Source organism: Mobula birostris, chromosome 12 (assembly GCF_030028105.1).
Source record: "Mobula birostris isolate sMobBir1 chromosome 12, sMobBir1.hap1, whole genome shotgun sequence".
In the NCBI taxonomy this organism is placed as follows: domain Eukaryota; kingdom Metazoa; phylum Chordata; class Chondrichthyes; order Myliobatiformes; family Myliobatidae; genus Mobula; species Mobula birostris.
Genome location: NC_092381.1, coordinates 38,885,927 through 38,906,403, shown reverse-complemented (window position 1 = coordinate 38,906,403; position 20,477 = coordinate 38,885,927). Strand labels below are relative to the sequence as shown.

The 20,477-nt window shown below is 42.2% G+C and overlaps 1 protein-coding gene across 1 annotated transcript in view; it reads left to right on the top strand.

The window, feature by feature from the left end:
• The window catches only part of slc6a9 (solute carrier family 6 member 9), a 285,699-nt gene that overhangs the window by 28,657 nt on the left and 236,565 nt on the right, over positions 1-20,477 (top strand). Inside the window, exon 2 of the mRNA XM_072273648.1 lies at positions 9,245-9,425. Coding sequence (XP_072129749.1) covers positions 9,396-9,425 — 30 coding nt within the window. The 5' untranslated portion in view covers positions 9,245-9,395. The remainder of the gene's footprint in view (positions 1-9,244; positions 9,426-20,477) is intronic.

Below are 20,477 nucleotides of genomic sequence, written 5' to 3'. Positions count from 1 at the left end.
TCGACTCGACCCAGAAACAGCGGATGACAGGCTCTCGACATGACCAAGGAACAGCGAACAACAGGCTCTCGACTCGACCCAGGAACTATGCACGGCAGGCTCTCAACTCGACCCAGGCTCAGCCAGCCATGAAAACGACAGAATTTGTATCTTACTTGGAGTCGCGGCAAAATGGCCGACAACTCAGCTGGACACAAAAACGACTGAATTCACTAAGTGGCCATGGCACTGAAGCAACTGGAATCCACGATTCTTGGCAGCCCTGAGACGAGCAGAGCCACCTTGCTGAGATGACTGGCTTCCGGTGACTGGTTACCGGTGACGAACTTCTGATGACGGTCCTGCACTGAGTAGCTGTAACCCAGAGCCTTTGATGCTGCCAGTTCGAAATGAAGATCAGGTGCCTTAATCAAGCCGCCCAACGGAACACGGGGAAAAGGAAATGACCGAAATGAGGAGTCCACCGACCGGACCATGACAGGAAACAATCTCTACATTTTGGAGAAACTTGGAACAAGGCAAGGTGAAGGATACAGAAATAGGATTGAGTAAAATGATCAGCATGGATGTATTGGGGGAAAGGGCCTGTTCCTATGCTTACAAAATTGATGACTCCATCAAAGCACTCTTAGCCTCTCTGATCCGCCCTCGTCATTGCAGTCCCTTATCTCAGGAACCATTCTCGTAACCCCTTATTGAACCTTCTCCCATACCCACATATCCTTTTCATAATGGGCAACTAGAATTGAACACCTTAGTTGAAGCTTTTAATAAAGGTTCTGCATAATTATGTATACACTCAGTGTCTCCATAGATAAAGCCCAGAACTATGTATTTCTTAATAGCTACTCTCTCAATCTGCCCCACTTTAAAGGCTTTGTCTGCATATAACCGTAGGTTCCGGTATTCCTGCATTGCTTTTAGAACAGTATATCTACAACAGGAACCTTCAATGCACTGGAAAAATACCACCAATACAATCTCCTGGAAGTCCTCTAAATTCACTGCAAGGATAAAGGAAGCAGTATTGACATCTTTCCAGTCACGCTCCAAACACTGAGGTCCGACTTCTCAGTTAATTGCTTAAACAGGGCATATATTTCATATGTCTGCATCCTGAACCATACTCTGTTCTGAGCTCTGTCATGAGAGGAGATTGCCAGGTAGAAAAAAGTGCGAACTAAAGGTGTGCTCAACACTTCCTGGAGGAAGTGCAACACCCAGGAGTCTCTGGCTCCTGACCACTAACTATGGAGTTGGAGCATGCAGGATTCAGAACTCCAAGACCATGCGCACAAGAACTGTGTACAAGTATCAGAAGGAATGCATCACCTCACAAGCTACTCACTTTCCCGCCTCATCCAATATATCTTGCTCCAGCCGCAGATGTGTCTCGATTTCCCACACTGGCCTCGATCTGTTATATCAGAAACCACAAAGCCACAATGAAAATAAATCATCCTGAATCTCAAGGGGCTGCTTAACAAGAAGATTATGAAGAATTGCATAAATAGGAGGACGTCCAAAGTTAATGAGTTCAGAGCTTTATGCATAATTGAATTTTTATTATCGGTGATGAGTGAACTTGCTGAACTATAAATGAACTAAGGAACTTTTAGAAGTCACTAATAAAAGTAATGGCTCTGGTAGGATATTGATAATTAAAATGTCTGAGGATTTGAAGTTGCCCTGATTTTTACATTTGACCACTTTGAAGCTTTTAACAGAGCACAAGATAGACTTTAGACAGCGATAGTCTAAGACTGGAAAATGTAAAGCAATACTGAACCCTCCCTCTGAATTCCCAGTAAATGCTCTAATTGCACCTAACTCCATGACAAAATGATATGCCAGTTGTTTGAAGATTGTTTAAAATGTAATTTTGAGTGTAACAGGATTCAGCTTCAGAACTGGATAAACTTTTTTTGATTTTATTGTTGGTTGTACTATGAAAATGTTGAAATTTTGCAGCAGATAAATGTACTTCTGACTTTTGATTGCATGAAGCATATTGGGATCAAGAGTGAATCTGTTATTGAATACATTTGTAAACGTGTTGATGGATTCCAAAATTGTAAAAATGAAATATTAATTTTTGCGGACTCTGATTTGCCTCCATGTCTTTGTTTCTCTGTGTTCCCTCGTCTTACCCAGGGCTAGAATAAGTTGGGCTCATACATGTGGACACATTGCATGTATTTTAGTAACAAGTAATATAAACAATTAAAGTAAACATAGAGTTACAACCTCGCAGCAGCAGCAGACAACAAAGTAATTCGTGTGCAGTGCACCGAAAGCTGAATAAATGGCTTATTCAGCTCTATAACTGCATCATATGTGCGTACTTACATTTGATATATATTACATCATTGATTCACAGACAGTACAACAGTTTCCCATTCATGTTTTCACAATGCTTACACATTTAACCTTGCTGTAGAGTTTTATTTTAATCTCCTGGAGTGACTCAAAGGAGTTCAGGAAATTGTCAGTATATCCATTTCCGCCTCAATTTTCACTTTAAAAATTTCTACTATATCAACATCTAGAATGCAAATATTCACAAGTATTTTATTTTAGTTTTAATTAACCCTTGTTGGAATTGTATTGTTGTTTTGAAACTCCAAAAACTAATTGAAAGAAAAATCAGGTGAGCCAGGAATAAACATGTACTCTTTGTTTTTACTTTTAGTGAGGTGCACACCTATGATGTAGTGCATAATGACATATGCCATTCAAATACTTTTATATAGAACCCATCATGAATTGTGAAAACAACAAAGAATGCTTAATTACTGAATTGAATTGACTTTATTACTTCATATACATGAGGAGTGAAAATCTTTACATTACGTCTCCATCTAAATGTGCAATGTGCAATTTATAGTAATTTGTAATAAATAGTATGCACAACAGGACAGTCAATAAAACATAGAAATACAATTGTATCAGCATGAATTAATCAGTCTGAGGGCCTGGTGGAAGAAGCTGTCCCGGAGCCTCTTGATCCTGGCTTTTATGCTGCAGTACAATTTCCTGGATGGTAGCAGCTGAAGCAGTTTGCAGTTGGGGTTACTCGGGTCCCCAAATGATACTTTGTGCCCTTCTTACACACCGGTCTTTGTAAATGTCCTGAATAGTAGGAAGTTCATATCTACAGATGTGCTGGGCTGACAGCACCACTCCCTGCAGAGTCCTGCAGTTGAGGGAAGTTACAGTTCCCATATCAGGCAGTGATGCAGCCAGTCAGGATGCTCTCAATTGTGCCCCTGTAGAAAGTTCCTAGGATTTGGGGGGCCCACACCGAACTCCTTCCACCGTCTGAGGTGAAAGAGGTGCTGTTGTGGTTTTTTCACCACACAGCCAGTATGTACAGACCACGTGAGATCCTCAGTGATGTGTATGCCGAGGAATTTAGAGCTGTTCACCTTCTCAACCCCAGATCCATTGATGTCAATAAGGGTTAGCCTGTCTCCATTCCTCCTGTAGTCCACAACCAGCTCCTTTGTTTTGTTTTTGCGACATTGAGGGAGAGGTTGCTTTCTTGACACCACTGTGTCATGGTGATGACTTCTTCTTTGCAGGCTAGCCCATTATTTTTTGAAATTAGGCCAATCAGTATTGACAGCAAATTTATTTAGCAGATTGGAGCTGTGGGTGGGGACACAGTCATGGGTATATAGGGAGTAAAGGAGGGGGCTTAGTACACAGCCCTGAGGGGCACCTGTGTTGAGGTCAAACATTATACCTGCAATATTATTCAAAATGTTCTGTAATCAATGCTGGTTTCAGTTTCAATTGCTCTTGCATTACTTTCATGATGTCAACAAAGGTCATTTCTGCTATTTTAGTTGGAGCAGTCAAACTGCAAAGTAAACTCTATTCATTTCCACATATTGCACTCAGCAAAACTGCACTTGCTTTGCATTGGGTATTTCATTTGCTTTAAGATATTGCACAATTCACCTAGTGTATATCACCCAGTTAACTTTTGTGCATTTGAACGTGTCCATCTTTTCAATGCAGCCAGCCATTTCTGCTTTTTTTATTTGCTTATCTGGAACTCATTGTTTATAAACCCATGAATTTGTCTGTTTTCTGCCTGTACTGACTTTTTTTACTCGACCGTTTCTGTCCTCTTGTGAAGAAAGTGTGCTACACTTTTAAAAAAAATTCTAATATCTCGCTGCATTTCCACAGGCAAGTAGTCATCTTAGGTTCATTTTAAAACTTACTCATCACCACTGCTATGTTTCAAAATTTCAAAAAATAATTAAAAGAAAAATACTGGAGAGCTGGTAATAAATGTGTACTGTTCATTTTTACTTCTACCGAGGTATGCATATATGAAATGGTAGTGTGGCTTATGCTATTCACATACTTCTCATATAATCCACAATGAATTATATAAACAACAAAGATTGCTTAATCAAACAATATATCTACAATTTACTCAAATATCACTGAAATATTAAGTACATTATATATGAATTACATAAACATTTGATCTTGGCTCGTTATACTTTTTGCAAAACATTTCCAAGTTTCATACTTGTCAGGTGGTGTCAAACACAAATATTTATTTTTTGGTCCTGATGCAGTGCCTCAACCCAAAACATTGATTGCTTTCCTCCCAGTGGTGCTGCTTAACCTGGTGAGTTCCTCCAGCAGGTTGTTTGTCGCTCCAAATTACAGCATCTGCAGTCTCTAGTGTCTCCACACAAATGTTTGCGTCTCAATTGCTTCTTTCCAGCACTTGAGTATAACCTTGCTTCTAACTCAACAGCCTCTCTCCCACTCTTCCTTCAGGATTTAATTTGGGGGAGATTAGTTTCAGTGAGATGAACTTAGAACTGGCTCAGGATAATTGGAAACCAAAGTTGACAAGCCTGCAGGAACAAATGGTTCAGGTACAGTTTATGCATATTCCCTTGAGAAGCAAAGGAAGAAAAACAAATCCACAACTCCTTGGTCGATGAAAGAGATATATTGGAAAAGAAAACAAAATAAGGCTGCATAGGAAAATGTTGGATTGCAGGGTGAGGTGGTATTCCTGGAAAATTACGAAATCTGTTGGTGGGAGGGTGGGGGAAGAAGCTATTCTAAAAACATTGCTTCAGCATCTTCAGGCATCTTATCTCCTCCCGGATGGTAGTGATGAGAAGAGTGCATGTTGTGGATGGTGAACGCACCTCATGATGGATTCTGCCTTCATGAGGCACCGACTATTGAAGATGTCCTCAGTCGTCGGGAGATTAGTGTCCGTGATGGACCTAGCTGAGTCTGCAGTTCTCTGCAGCTTTTTCTTGATCTTGTGCATAGGAGCCTCCAAACCAGGTGGTGATGTGCCCAACCAGAATGCTCTCCACTCCATACCAGGTGGTGATGTGTCCAACCAGAATGCTCTCCACTCCATACCAGGTGGTGATGTGCCCAACCAGAATGCTCTCCACTCCATACCAGGTGGTGATGTGCCCAACCAGAATGCTCTCCACTCCATACCAGGTGGTGATGTGCCCAACCAGAATGCTCTCCACTCCATACCAGGTGGTGATGTGCCCAACCAGAATGCTCTCCACTCCATACCAGGTGGTGATGTGTCCAACCAGAATGCTCTCCACTCCATACCAGGTGGTGATGTGTCCAACCAGAATGCTCTCCACTCCATACCAGGTGGTGATGTGTCCAACCAGAATGCTCCCCACTCCATACCAGGTGGTGATGTGCCCAACCAGAATGCTCTCCACTCCATACCAGGTGGTGATGTGCCCAACCAGAATGCTCTCCACTCCATACCAGGTGGTGATGTGCCCAAACAGAATGCTGTCCTCTCCATACCAGGTGGTGATGTGTCCAACCAGAATGCTCTCCACTCCATACCAGGTGGTGATGTGTCCAACCAGAATGCTCCCCACTCCATACCAGGTGGTGATGTGCCCAACCAGAATGCTCTCCACTCCATACCAGGTGGTGATGTGCCCAACCAGAATGCTCTCCACTCCATACCAGGTGGTGATGTGCCCAAACAGAATGCTGTCCTCTCCATCTCCATAGAAATTTGTTAGAGTCTCTGGTAGCATGCCAAATCTCCTCAAATTCCTAATGAAATGTAGCTGCTCATGTGCCTTCTTCAAGATTGCATCAATACATTGGTCCCAGGATAGATCGGCTGAGATGCTGAAAGGAAGCTGGTTATCCTTTCAACTGCTGACTCCCTGATGAGGAGTGGTGCAATTTCTCCCAACTTCCCCTTTCTAAAGTCCACTACCAATTCCTTGGTTTTACTGACATTGAGTGCATTGTTTTGTTGTGACACCACTCAATCAGATGATCTATTTCATTACTGTACGCCTCACAAAATAAGAGTAAAAGATGGCATAAGAAAAGATATTAGCTGCCAAAATAAATAGAATCTTAAAGTTCTTTTGGTATAAATCTAGTAAAAGGTTGGGCATGTGGAATTTTGACACACTGAGGTGAAAAATAGACACTTGAACATACGAGGGGTGATTGATAAGTTTGTGGCCTAAGGTAGAAGGGGTCAATTTTAGAAAACCCAGCGCATTTATTTTTCAACATGGTCCCCTCCTACACTTACACACTTAGTCCAGCGGTTGTGGAGCAATCTCACAACACTCATGTCTCTCACAATACTCATGTCTTTGAGATGTGGAAGCAAATTGAAGCACAGAAAGAATATACAAATTTCCCACAGAGTGCACCTGTCATAAGGAGGGTGGCTGGGAACGGACCCAAGTGCAAGACACAAACACTGAAGTACTAGGGACAAGACTAGGATACAGGCTGAGGTCAAGGACATGGACATGAAAACCGGGAACCCGGAACGGGAATGGACAAGAGAGCTAGGAGCCTGGGCTTGGACTCCGAGCCAGAGACTGGACAAGAACCCAGTACCTGGGTCTTGCCTCTGGCTCGGACCCCAGAACTAGGCAAGGACGAGGTTGGCAGGCAGGCAGGACGAGGCTGGAGTCTTCAGGCTTGAGGCTAGAGGCGAGGCTTGGCAGGAGGCAGGAGGCTGGAGTCTTCAGCATTTTGTGTGTGTTGCTTCAGTTACTTTAATAGATTTGCTAATGTATGTTTTGCAACATGCTTGTTAAACGGCTTATTTGTTCTACAGCATTTTTTGTTTAGGCCCGTTCTTATAAATATCAATCTTTTATTTGCTATATTTTTTAAAAATCCATGCTATTAGTAGGTGAACGGAAAGGATCATGCATGCTTTCAAATGCAAAAAAGCTTCTAATGCAAATGTATTTTCTGATAATCTTCCAGTCATGCCATGGACACCGTTGTTTTGTAGTTATCAATAGACTCTGAGACTTACCTTTTTTTTCAGTTTGTTTTACATTGCTTTGTCCTCATGATCAATTTATAAGGTATGCTGATGCATTTGATATTCTTGACTATACTACAGGAATGCATCACACATATCATGCAAAACATTCCTTTGCATACATCACAGGTAGGAAATAAATACATCATTCAATTATATAAGATGCAAGCTCACAGTTAAAACAATTAACTTCAACCCCATACAGAAATTAGTTTATGTCTTGTACAGCAACTGCAGTGGGAGAAACAGGGAATCACTGCTTCACCATAGAGGAATAAGACAAAATGACTGTTCTGACATGGGTTGGTTGTATACACAATCAGGTTTGTGAGCCCTTCACACTTAAAATGTAAAGGATTTCATTAGTCCAAGAATGTTTTGTATCTCAGGAGAGAGAATCGTAGAGTTTAAATAGATTTTGTGCATCAGTATTTACTTGGGAAACCATCTATAGAACTGAGGCAAAACAGTAGTAAGGCCCATGGACTGTAGTCTCCAGAGCCTGACCAAGTGTCCCATCGGACCTTGTGGGAGGCTAGTGAAGAAATGACAGGGGCCCTGCCAGGGGTATTTAAAATGTCCTTAGCCACAGGTGCAAAGTGGACAGTGAGGAAGGCTATCAAGGCTTGCAGTAGGTTCTGGCCCAGCTGGAAAAATAGGCTGAAAAATGGCAGTTGGAATTGAATGCAGACAAGTGTACGGTATCGCACGTTGGGAGGATAAACCAGGTTAAGTCTAATACGATGAACAGCAGGCACTGAGGAGTCTGGTAGAGCAAAGGGATCTGGGAATACAGATCAATAATTTCTTGAAAGTGGTATCACAGGTAGATAGGGTCATAAAGAGAGCTTACAGTACACTGGCCTAAATAAATCAAATTATTGAGTACAGGAGTTGAGATGTAATGTTGAAGTTGTACAAGACGTTGGTGAGGCCTAATTTGGACCTCTGTGTACAATTTTGGTCACCTACCTTACATAGCTAAGCCCCATCAACCCTACTGGCCAGAGTCTTCTGTCCTGGGACAGTCTTTCGAGTCTCTAGATGCAGCCCAACTTCTTAGTGTATTCTTCCTTTCCCCGGGATGAGGTCTTTGAAACTTCTGTTGGTATTTCCATAGTGCTGGATTTTTACAGGATAGGGTTGCCAGTCGCAAGCCCAACCCTCATCTTTTCACAGCTGGGCTTGGGACTGTCCATGGCGCAGTTCACCTATGTACAAGAAAGATATTAATAAGATTGAAGGAGAAACTTTACAAGGTTTGCTGGGACTCGAGGACCTGAATTACAGGGAAGATGGAACAGATTAAGGCTTTATTCCCTGGAGTTTAGAAGGATCAGGGGAGATTTGACAGAGGTGTACAAAATTAAATGGAGTAAAGATAGAGTAAACGCAAGCAGGCTTTTTCTGCTGAAGTTGGGTGAGACGAGAACTCGGGGTCATAGGTTAAGGTGAAATATTTAAGAGGAGCCTGAGGGAAAACATCTTCACTTAGAGGGTGGTCCCAGTGATGGACACAAGCTAGATTTCAACATTTAAGGTTTGTTTCGATATGTAAGTGGATGGAGGGGAATGGAGGGCTATGGTCCAGATGTGACGAGGCAGAATAACAGATGGAAGGGCCAGTTTCTGTGATGTAGTGCTCTATGACTGTCGAATATAGTTTATTTGAAATATGCTATACTTCAGGTTCACAAGGAAATAATAAAAAAGATTGCATTGAATGTGAAATAATGAATTTTGGAGGAATTCAGTTCATTATAAATGTACAAAATAAAAATGCAACTGATCAAGTGCGTATTAACCAGGTATTAAGTGTTACAATTAGATCATCTGATCTAGAATCTGATACAAGTGTCAAGATCTGGATTGTGTCAAATATCATTTCAGAGTATTCAAGATTCCTGGATGGACGTGTAACAGAGTGAAAGAGAAGCTCAATACAGTCACAGCAAGAAGGAGGCAGAGGGCAGCAGTGACTGAGCTGAGCAAAAGTTCTTGAAGAGTGTAGAGTGAAAACTCTGAACAATTTATTCAGACCATGCCTGACAAAAGTGCTGAAGCCATGTTGGTAAGTTATCAGTAACATGTTATTATAACAAAAAAATTATCAGTCCCTGAAGATGTACTGATAAACCCGGATATCCCCTTTTCTGCAAGATTTTGCCTGGGTGTTGGTGTTTTCTCCAGCTCAGGCCCACTGTGGTTGCATCTCAGTTCATCTTGTAATGGAGGGAAAAGTGTAAGGAGTGTTTGAGAGCATTACTACAGCAAAGTTAAGTTTTTGTGTAGTCATTGGCAAGTTCGACCACAATCTTCATAGCCCAGAAAGAAGTTGTTTTCGGACCTGGTAGTTCTCAACTGTTCAATTTGCATTATAATGAAGAAACAATATTCACATCTTGCTCTTTTCACTCATGCATCTTCCTCCACCCGTTCCCCCCACCCCCACCAGCTGCATTTTCCTTAGATGAGGGAGTAAACCAGATTGCAACGATATCACAAGTATATTCCCAAGTATGTGACTTGGGAAGTTAAGACCTTCTCTGCCGTATTAGATTCGGATTTACTTATCACGTACATCCAAACATGTAGTAAAATGCATCATTTACATGAACAACAAACAGAACGTAGGGATGTGCTGGGGGAAACCCACAGTGTCACCACACATTCCAGTGCCAACATAGCATGCCCCACCAATTCTCAGCAGAGCAACACAGAACACAACAAGCAACAAAACAACAGCAAAACAAGTTTCTTTCCTCCCTCCCACCCACTTCCACAGATGTGGACTGTCTTCCAACTCCAGTTCGAGCATCTGGGGGTCAAGTCACCAGGCTTTAGCCGTTGGCTTGGCCTTCTGAATTCTGATTGACTGTTGGGCTCCAATCTCTGGTATTGCCCCCAGAATGGTGAATGGTGAACGTCAGGCTCTTAATTGTGGGTGTGCCGATTGATCAACCCTCATGCCACCTGTTCACATGGACATCCGATCCTGGGACACACTGACTGGGACAGCCTGACTACATGAATGTCCTCTGTCACCTGGCCGTATTGATGTCCTTCGTGTCGAGCAGAGGCCTGAACTACAGGTTCCTTTCATCACGATCCACGTCATTGGGCTTTGAATGGAGAGTCAAGGCCTGACTTTCTCCACATGCCCCACAGCGGCATAGTGGTTAGCGCACTCTATTACAGCTTGGGACGTTCTTGAGTTCAGCTTTCATTTCCATTGCCAGTCTGTAATGAGTCTCTGTACATCCTTCCCGAGGAATGCATGGACTTTTTCAAGGTTCTCCGGTTTCCCCTCTCACTCCAAGGACATACTAGGTATGTAATTGGTTATTGAAATTCATCCTGTGATTAGGCTAGGGTGAATCGAGTTACTGTTGTGTTGCCAGGGTGGCATGATTCATAGGGCCTGCTTTGTGCTGTGTCACTAAAGGAAAAAAAATGCCTGTCTCAAAACCCTAACCTGACCTCTAATTCCCTTTTCTGTCTCCAAAACCATCCCTACAAACTTAAAAAACCACTAAGACAGAACCACAATCTCAGCAGCCTCAGCCTTATTCCTCAGCTTTAGAAATGGTAATCAGAGGGTTGACAATGCGTCTGGGGTAGTGTCAAGAAACCCCCTTTTGGTGTGAGTCAGCCCAGCCACCAGCATTCCCCAGTCTCCTCTGGACCCAAGCAAGTTTACAGCTGAGTCTGAAGTCTGAGAGAAAATTTGGTGGTATGTCACTTAGGTTCTGATATGTAGCGGATTGACACAGGAGAGCTGCTGCCTCCGCACCAGAGATCTGAGTTCAGTCCTGGCCTTGGGTGTTCTTTGTCCGCATGCTCTATCTGTGGCCATGTGGACTTTCTCTGGGTGCTCTGACATCCTCTTACCATCTAAACACGCATGGATTGTTTGAGTAATTAGTCACTGTAAATTGTTCCTGGTGTGGAAGTGATTAGTTGAATCTGCGGAGGGAATGAAAAAGGGGATTAATTTGGGATTGGTGTAAATGGGTGCCTGACGGTTAGCATTGAGCAGTCACTGTGTTAAAGGGTTCATTTGCATACTGTATGTTGCAGTGACCCCATTGTTATACCTTTCTAAAATTTGAAATCTTGGCTTTCAAGTGTGGCAGCTATCATTGGCAGTGGTGACCATTACCTTCTAGCTGAGCTGAAGCCCAACGAGGAAGAGCGGAACATGACCAAAGCAGGCTCAGGGTAACCGTCCAAACAAGAGAAACATTCACCTTGCTGTATGATGCAGTATAAACATGGCTTTTATTTAGCAGGTCAGGCAGCATCTCTAGGAAGAGGTACAGTCGACGTTTCAGGCCGAGACCCTTCGTCAAGACTAACTGAAGGAAGAGTTAGTAAGAGATTTGAAAGTGGGAGGGGGAGGGGGACATACGAAATGATAGGAGAAGACAGGAGGGGTAGGGATGGAGCCAAGAGCTGGACAGGTGATTGGCAAAAGGGGATATGAGAGAAAGCAGGATCTCCCAGTGGCCACACATTTTAATTCCACATCCCCTTCCCATTCTGACATGTCTATCTACGGCCTCCTCTACTGTAAAGATGAAGCCACACTCAGGTTGGAGGAACAACACCTTGTATTCCGTCTGGGTAGCCTCCAACCTGATGGCATGAACATCAACTTCTCAAACTTCCGCTAATGCCCCACCTCCCCCTCGTACCCCATCTGTTATTTATTTTTATACACACATTCTTTCTCTCACTCTCCTTTTTCTCCCTCTGTCCCTCTGAATATACCCCTTGCCCATCCTCTGGGTGCCCCCCCCCCCTTGTCTTTCTTCCCGGACCTCCTGTCCCATGATCCTCTCATATCCCCTTTGCCAATCACCTGTCCAGCTCTTGGCTCCATCCCTCCCCCTCCTGTCTTCTCCTATCATTTTGGATCTCCCCCTCCCCCTCCAACTTTCAAATCTCTTACTAACTCTTCCTTCAGTTAGTCCTGATGAAGGGTCTCGGCCTGAAACGTCGACTGTACCTCTTCCTAGAGATGTTGCCTGGCCTGCTGCGTTCACCAGCAACTTTGATGTGTGTTGCTTGAATTTCCAGCATCTGCAGAATTCCTGTTGTTTGTTGATGGCTTTTATTTATCTGGTTTGCTAATTATACTGAGGATTCTACACTTCTGATTTGTACTTATTCTCTTTTATATTTTGAAACTCCTTCATCCCTGTTAGCAGAAATTATTAGTGAAGGGCTGAAATAATGGAAGTGATATGAAAGCAATCCAGGTTAAAGACCACTCCATTTGTCAGGTGTCAGACCTCAAAACAACAAACTGGGAATTGTGCACACTCCTCCTTTTCCAATTGGTGCATTTGTAGGGAAGGTCCCCCAGGCAGTGAGCCCATTCATAAAAAAATCAAAGATTCGGATCATTCCCTCCTAGTCTCTTAACTTGCTTTGCTCCAGAGAGAACAGTCCCAGACTACCGAGACTTTCCTTATGACTCCAGTCCTCCAGTCTCAGCATCATTCTTGTGAATCTTCTCTGCACACTCTCTAGTATAATTCTACCTTTTCCTGTAGTGTGGCAAAAGGTGTAATACTCCATGTACGATGTAACCAACATTATACACTACTGTAATGTGACCCAAACCTTGAACTCAATTCCCTGTGAAGGTGAACATGCCATATACTGCATCTTCTCCATCCTACCTATCTATATGCCACTTTTGAGGAACTCTGTTCAACAACACTGCTAGGGTTCTGCCATTCACTTTATGACTTGCGCTACTCAAACTTCCCAAATGCACAATTTTTTACTTGTTCGGTTTAAGTTCCATCTCCTATTTTTATTTTGGCAATTTCGTTTTCAAAAAAAGATGTGGCAGAGCAGATGGACTAAGTGTGTTCATGCCAAGATTATATTGATCATCTTTTTTCTCTTTAATTGATCTTTACTGATTTGGAGCCTGGACTCAAAATGTGAGTCAGGAAACATAGAACAGGAATAGGCACCCTATCATGATGTCAAACTAAATTAAACCTATCTGCCTACACTTGACCCATATCCTTCATTTCCTACAGGTTCATGTGTCTTTTTAAATGCCACTGTCATGTCAGCTTCCACCATCATCCCGGCACTGAGTGCATCCCAGCACCCACCAATTTCTGTATAAAAACACTTAACCACACATCACCTTTAAACTGTCTCCCTCACATTTTAAAACAACATCCTCTAGTGTTTGACATTTCTATCCTGAGGAAAATACTCCAACTATCAGCTCTATCTATGCCTCTCTTAATTTTGAGGTTTCCACTCAGCCTCCAGTGCTTCAGCGGAATCAGTTCAAGTTTGTCCAGCCTCCCTTATACCTAAAACTCTCTAATTCAGCTGCATGTCACCACTTCTCTTGTCCTTCATTTACATAACCTATCAAAACTTAAATGTTGAGATGACGTTTGCCTCAGCCTCAAAGTCCTTGAATTGAATTCTACAACTTCACAACTCAGTGTAATGAAATACTCCTGCATTCTGTTCTAAATATTTTATATTGTTGACAGAGGAGGTCCTTGCATTTTAAATGAATATGTCATTTTAATAAAAGTACAAAGCTTTCAGTCATAATTGCAAGGTTCAAGTTCCATCATAATTTGTTTAGTTGAGTGTTATTAGACAATTTCAATGAATATCAGGGGCAGATATTCAAAGGCCAAATATTAAATGGAATATTTTCGAGAAACTCCCTGCCTTGTTAATCTTTAGGTAGCAACACTGTAGCAGGCACAAGATAGATTTGATTACAAATGGTTACTTCGATCAGAGTTGTTAGCTTGGTGCTGGAATTTCCCAGTGTAATCATTATTAAGCAGTCATCTGTATTGCAGCCTTGAAATGGGTATTGGCAATATATGTAAGCAACCAAATATTTAACACATATAACAAACACAATTATTGTCCATCCCTAATTTCCTTTGGTGAGGTGATAGTGAGCCACTTTGAACTGTGCAATCCCTCTGAGGAGGGTGCTCTCACTATATGATTGAGTAAAGAGTTCTTGGATTTAGATCTAATCACTGAAGAGAATGCAATATATTATCTAGTCAGGATGCTGTATAACTTCGAGGAGTACTTGCATGTAGCATTGCTGTATTCTTCTAGGTGCCAAAAGGCATGAGTAATAAGATGATCGTGGAAAGGTCTTGATTAGTTTCTGCCGTGCATTTTATATCTGACCGCTGCCCTGGAGGTGCAGGGAATTAAAGTTTCATGTATGGATGTGGGTGAGCTGCTTTGCGCTGGGTTGATAGCAGATCACTCAATTATTGTTGGATGTTGACTTAACCAAATAGTGGAAAGTCTGTGGGGGGGGAAAGAGGAGATGAAACATTCACCGTAAATTCTGCAGCCTCTGAGCTGCTTTTGTAGCCACAGCATTTATTGGCTCTCTCAGTTACTTTTCTGCTCAATACTGACCCCAACCCCTGGATGATAAACGGGGATTTAATGATGTAATGTATTTTGCTGTCAGAGACAGAGGCAGGTAAACTCTCACTTATTGGAGATCATTTTGGAATCAAAGAGCATAGAAACAGACTATTGACCCACCGTGCCCATGCTGATCATCAAGTGTCCATAGGTCTTTTGGCAGAAAAAATACAGTTTTCTTTCTTTAAAGTTTATGGGGCAATGGGAATATATTCCCCATCTAGAAACGTCTAGGCTTCTTTCAATTATGTTTGGAGTTTCATTATAAAAAATGGAAATGGGTTTTATTGGTAAATGCTTATTAAAATTTTACAGTATTTTCAGCTGACTTACTGTGTGAAGAGACAGTATCTCCAGGCTAGATGGCCCTTATTTGGCAAGATTTCTACCTCTCATTCATCAGCCACTGGCAAGTTTTTTTAAAGATCAAACTAACTGCGTAAGATAGAGCAATTCATTTCTTTGACATTTTAATAGTCTATTTATTGAAAATCATATTAAAAAAACTACTTTCAAGCATATTAAGTTTAGTTAGTTAATTTTGATCTCATTAATTTCAAACTTATTTTAATGAAACCTGTTTGACACTGGCTTTTTTTTTGCATTCTTTAGTTAATTTTGCCACTTTAGCATGAGTTTGAATGTAGCCAAGTCTCGAATTGCAAGCACAGTTTTATTCCAGTGTGTTATTGCTGTAAATCCTTGCTGACAGGCCTGGCTTGTTGAGGCATTGACATCTGTCTGCATGAAATATGAATGTTTGATATTTAAGAAAACTGAGTTCAAATTCTGTAGTATATGCTGTTATGGATAGTGACCCTGGCCATCTAATTATTGTCACATCTACTGCATCCTTCATTGCTGTTCTTCAGAGAATCATTTGGCAGATCCCATGGGATGCATCATTTGGGGAAACCTAGCAACTGGAAGTTCTGCTGGTTGTTCATCAGGTTGTTATTCCCAAGTATACCTTCTTGGAGTGACACAGTGATCATCTCCAACAAGAGAATTTATTTGCCTCTCTCTCCCATTCAAATCCACTACACCAAGTCCTGAATTATCAGCATCCAGCAGGGGTGAATAGAGTCAATATTGATTGGAAACATAACTAAAATAATGAACAAAATACTTATAGAAGCCAGAATAATTGCTTTTAGCATATCATCCTGCAGAAATTTAACAGGTTCTGCACTTTGGGAGGACAAACCAGGGTATGACTTGCACGATGAGCAGCAGGACACTGTGGAGTGTGGTGGAAAAGGGAGATCTGAGAATACCGATCCATAATTCCTCGAAAGTGGTGTCACAGGTAGATAGGGTTGTAAAGAGAGCTTTTGGCACAATGGTCTTTGTAAATCAAGTAATGAGTACAGGAGTTGGAATGTTATGTTGAAATTGTATAAGATGTTAGTGCGGCCTAATTTTGAGTATTGTGTGCAGTTCTGATCACCTACCTACAAGAAAGATATCAATAAGATTGAAAAAGTGTAGAGAAAAAATTATAAAGAAGTTGCCAAGACTTGAGAGCCTGAGTTGTAGGGCAAAGGGATACTTTATTTCCTAGAGCGTAGGAGAATGAGGGGCGATTTGGTAGAGGTGTACAAAATATGACTGGTATAGATAAGGTAAATGCGAGAATCCTTTTTGCATCAAGATTGGGTGAGATGAGAACTAGAGGTCATGGGTTAAGGGTGAAAGGTAAAATGTTTAAGGCGAACATGAGTGGGTACCTCTTCATGTCAGAGGAGGGTTAGTGTGTAGAACGATCTGCTAGTGAATGTGGTGTATGCGGGTTCAATTTCAACATTTAAGAAATTTGGATAGGTATATGGGCAGGAGGGGGAATAGAGTGCTTTGGTCTGGGAGCAGGTTGATGGAACTAGGCAGAATAATATTTTGGCGTGGTCTAGCTAAACTGGAGGCCTGTTTCTGTCTTCTGTGAATCCAGGTCTGAAGAAAACATAAATACCTGAAACTCCTGATGTTTTTTCCCTGATTTATGTTAAGTATAACTTAATTTCATGTTGTTATGTTAGTTTCATCTTGTAACGTACTGTCCTACTGCCACATAAAGGTAACTTTCATGACATTTATACCTTGTGTATGTATGCCTCTAACAACAATTAACCTAATCCAGAAAATAATAAGCTACAACAGCAATGAGGCAAAAACTGCTCTGCTCTGCTTTAGGTAGTTCTATTTGTCTCTAATCTGGTTTACCATTGCTGGATTACTCATCATCATTCACCTTCTGGCTGGATAAAGGTGTCATCACTGTGAGCCCACGTCCCAGCACTCTCCACTCAACAGAGGCCCTCTGTTGGTCAGGGCTGACCATGGACATAGGACTCCAGCTCCGAATTCTTCCTCTGGGTTTACTCCTGAAACCTCCCCATAAGGCTGTAGTCGCAAGGTAGCAGAGGTTTGAGATCAGAGCTTTCCTTCTCCTAGGCGAGCTGATGAGCCCCATCTGCCCGAAGAGAATGCTTTTAAGGTGCTAGTAACTCGCCTTTGCTCCTTCTGTCAGTAGAAACAGCTCCACTGGGCTTAGTTACACATCAAGGCCAGGAGTTGGATTTGGTTGTCAGAGGCTATCTGAGTCCTTCACCATTGGGAGCATTTAATAGGTAGTGGGAGCTTATACCCACTACATTCCCCAGATATATCATCATCAAGGATCAATATAGGACGATTCTTCTCCTGGTGTATGATCTGCTGACTTGTGGGTCTTGAAATGACTGAAGGGGCTGATCCATGATCCACAAGTTCTATTGCAGTGTTGGCAGATGTAAGACGCTGATCTCATGGTGGACGTAGCTGGTTGGGCCTTTCCCAGTCTCTCCTTGTGTTGAAGCCGCTTAGTCTCAGCTACATGGTGGAGGTATTCTTCAAGCCCTGCAGTCCCCTCATTGAGAGTCCTTCTCCAGCATTCCCTATCCTGTGAAAATTTCTTCCGTCCATTCAGATTGATGTTGCGCTTCCACAGGTGGGTCTTGATATTGTCCTTGAACTGCTTTTTCTGCCCCCCAGGAGTGGGCTTTGCATCCTTGAGCTGCTGAACATGAGATGTTTAGGGAGGCGGGAGTCAGGTATACGGATGATGTTGCCGACCCATCACAACTGGTGTTGACTCACGATTGTGGCTATGGAATTAATGCAAGCTTCCTCCAGGATACTGCAGTTAGTACGCCTGTTCTTCCAGCTGACTCCCAGAATCTTTCGAAGGCACCTTTGATGGTAAGATTCTTGAGATTTTATGTGCCTGCTGTATGTTGTCCATGACTCCATTCCATATAGCAAGGAGGGGAGCACTGTAGCTTTATAGACCAGAAGTTTAGTGTTGGTCTTGATATCATGATCCCTTTCTCAGCCTGGCAAAAGCTCTACAGGCACAGCCTATTTTGTGATTTATTTCAAGATCAATGTTGGTTCTTGAAGAAAGAAGGCTGCCAAGATATGGAAAATAATCAGTCTTCACCAGAGGGCTGTCAGCTTGGATGGTTGGAGATTTAGGAGCTTGATCTGGAACAGGTTGGTGCAGGGCTTGGGTTATCAAGTCCCAGGAGCTTGTATGCTCTGGCAAAAGTATCCTTCATATAAAAACCCCAGATATTATAACCTTAAGTCCACACAACTACATACGGTGAATATATGTCTCTGTGACAATTAGTCATAAAAATTGGTTGCTAAGGTTCTCAGAGTACAGTTTATTTTCAATTCAAAGGGTGTTGTTGGCAGAGAAGGCCCTTAAAGTTTAAATGAATGTGTCATTTTAATAAAAATACAAAGCTTTCAGTCATAATTGCGAAGTTCAAGTTCCATTGTAATTTGTTTAGTTGAGTGTTATTAGACAAGTTCAATAAATAATAGAGGTGATGTACATAGTGAACCAGGCCAAATATTAAATGGAATATTTTCTGTGAAAGTCATTGCCTCGTTAATCTTTAGATAGCAACACTGTAGCAGGCACAAGATAGATTTGATATTATGAATATATCAGAATCTAATTGTGATGTCTACATTTGCTGATTAAAAAATCTGGGGGCCTTTCTTTTGAGTGCGGTGATGTACCAACAGATGTAGTATCCTCAGTCTGTGCTGTTGCCAGAACTGACAGTACTCCATATTCAAATTCAAGACGCAATAGCCACAGCTCTACACAGTGTCCTTACACACCCGGAGAGGAGGGATGCCTTTGTGAGAATGCAGTTCTTGGACTACAGTTCAGCATTCAACACCATAATTCCCTCCAGGCTCGACAAGAAGCTCAGAGACCTTGACGTTCACCCTGCCTTGTCTAGCTGGATCCTGGACTTCCTGTCAAGTCGCTGGCAGGTGGTAAGAGTGGGCTCCCTCACCTCTGTCCCTCTGACCCTTAAGTTGGGTGCCCCTCAGGGCTGTGTACTAAGCCCCTTCCTTTACTCTCTGTATACCCATGACTGTGTCACCACCCACAGCTCCAATCTGCTAGTAAATTTGCTGACGATACTACATTTATTGGCCTAATCTCAAATAATAATGAGGCAGCCTACAAAGAAGTCATCACCCTGACACAGTGGTGTCAGGAAAACAACCTATCCTTCAATGTTGCAAAAACAAAGGAGCTGGTTGTGGACCACAGGAGGAATGGAGACAGGCTAACCCCTATTGACATCAATGGATCTGGGGCTGAAAGGGTGAACAGCTTTAAGTTCCTTAGCATAAACATCACTGAGGATCTCACATGCTCTGTACATACTGGCTGTGTAGTGAAAAAAGCACAACAGCGCTTCTTTCACCTCAGACGTTGAAGAAGTTTGGTTTGGGCCCCCAAATCCTAAGAACTTCTATAGGGGCACAATTGAGAGCATCCTGACTGGCTGCATCACTGCCTGGTATGGGAACTGTACTTCCCTCAATCACAGGACTCTGCAGAGAGTAGTGCAGACAGCCCACTATTCAGGATATTTACAAAGACAGGTGTGTAAAAAGGGTCTGAGGGATCACTGGAGACCCGAGTTACCTCAACCACAAACTGTTCCAGCTGTTACCATCGGGGAAAACTTACCGCAGCATAAAGCCAGGACCAACAGGCTCCAGGACAGTTTCTTCCACCAGGCCATCAGACTGCTTAATTCATGCTGACACAACTGTATTTTTATGTTATATTGACTATCCAGTTGTACATAATATTTATTATAAATTGCACATGTAGACGGAGACGTAATGTAAAGATTTTTACTCCTCCTGTATATAAAGGATGTAAGTAATAAAGTCAATTCTATTCCATTCAATTCAGTGGGTTCAGTCCTGACTACAAGTGCTTGGAATGGCGTCAAGCAAAGACACAATGATGTGCTGATACACAGTGTTAAACCCACTAAGTACATATACAGGTGAATGTGATGTCTGCAATTGAAAAAATAGGGTAAGAGCCAGTGAACAGAAGAAATGTAATCATGGAAAGAGGCAACTGCAAAACTATTGGCTATGAGGTGGATAGCAAAAGATGGAATGGAGAGTCTATTGGTCATGGACGAGAAAGGCAGACTAGACTTAAAAAAAAGTTTTTATAGGAGGCAATCAAGCCTATCAACACACACATATGCTGGAGGAACTCAGCAGGCCAGGCAGCATCTATGGAAAAGTAGCCCGAAACGTCGACTGTATTTTTTTCCAT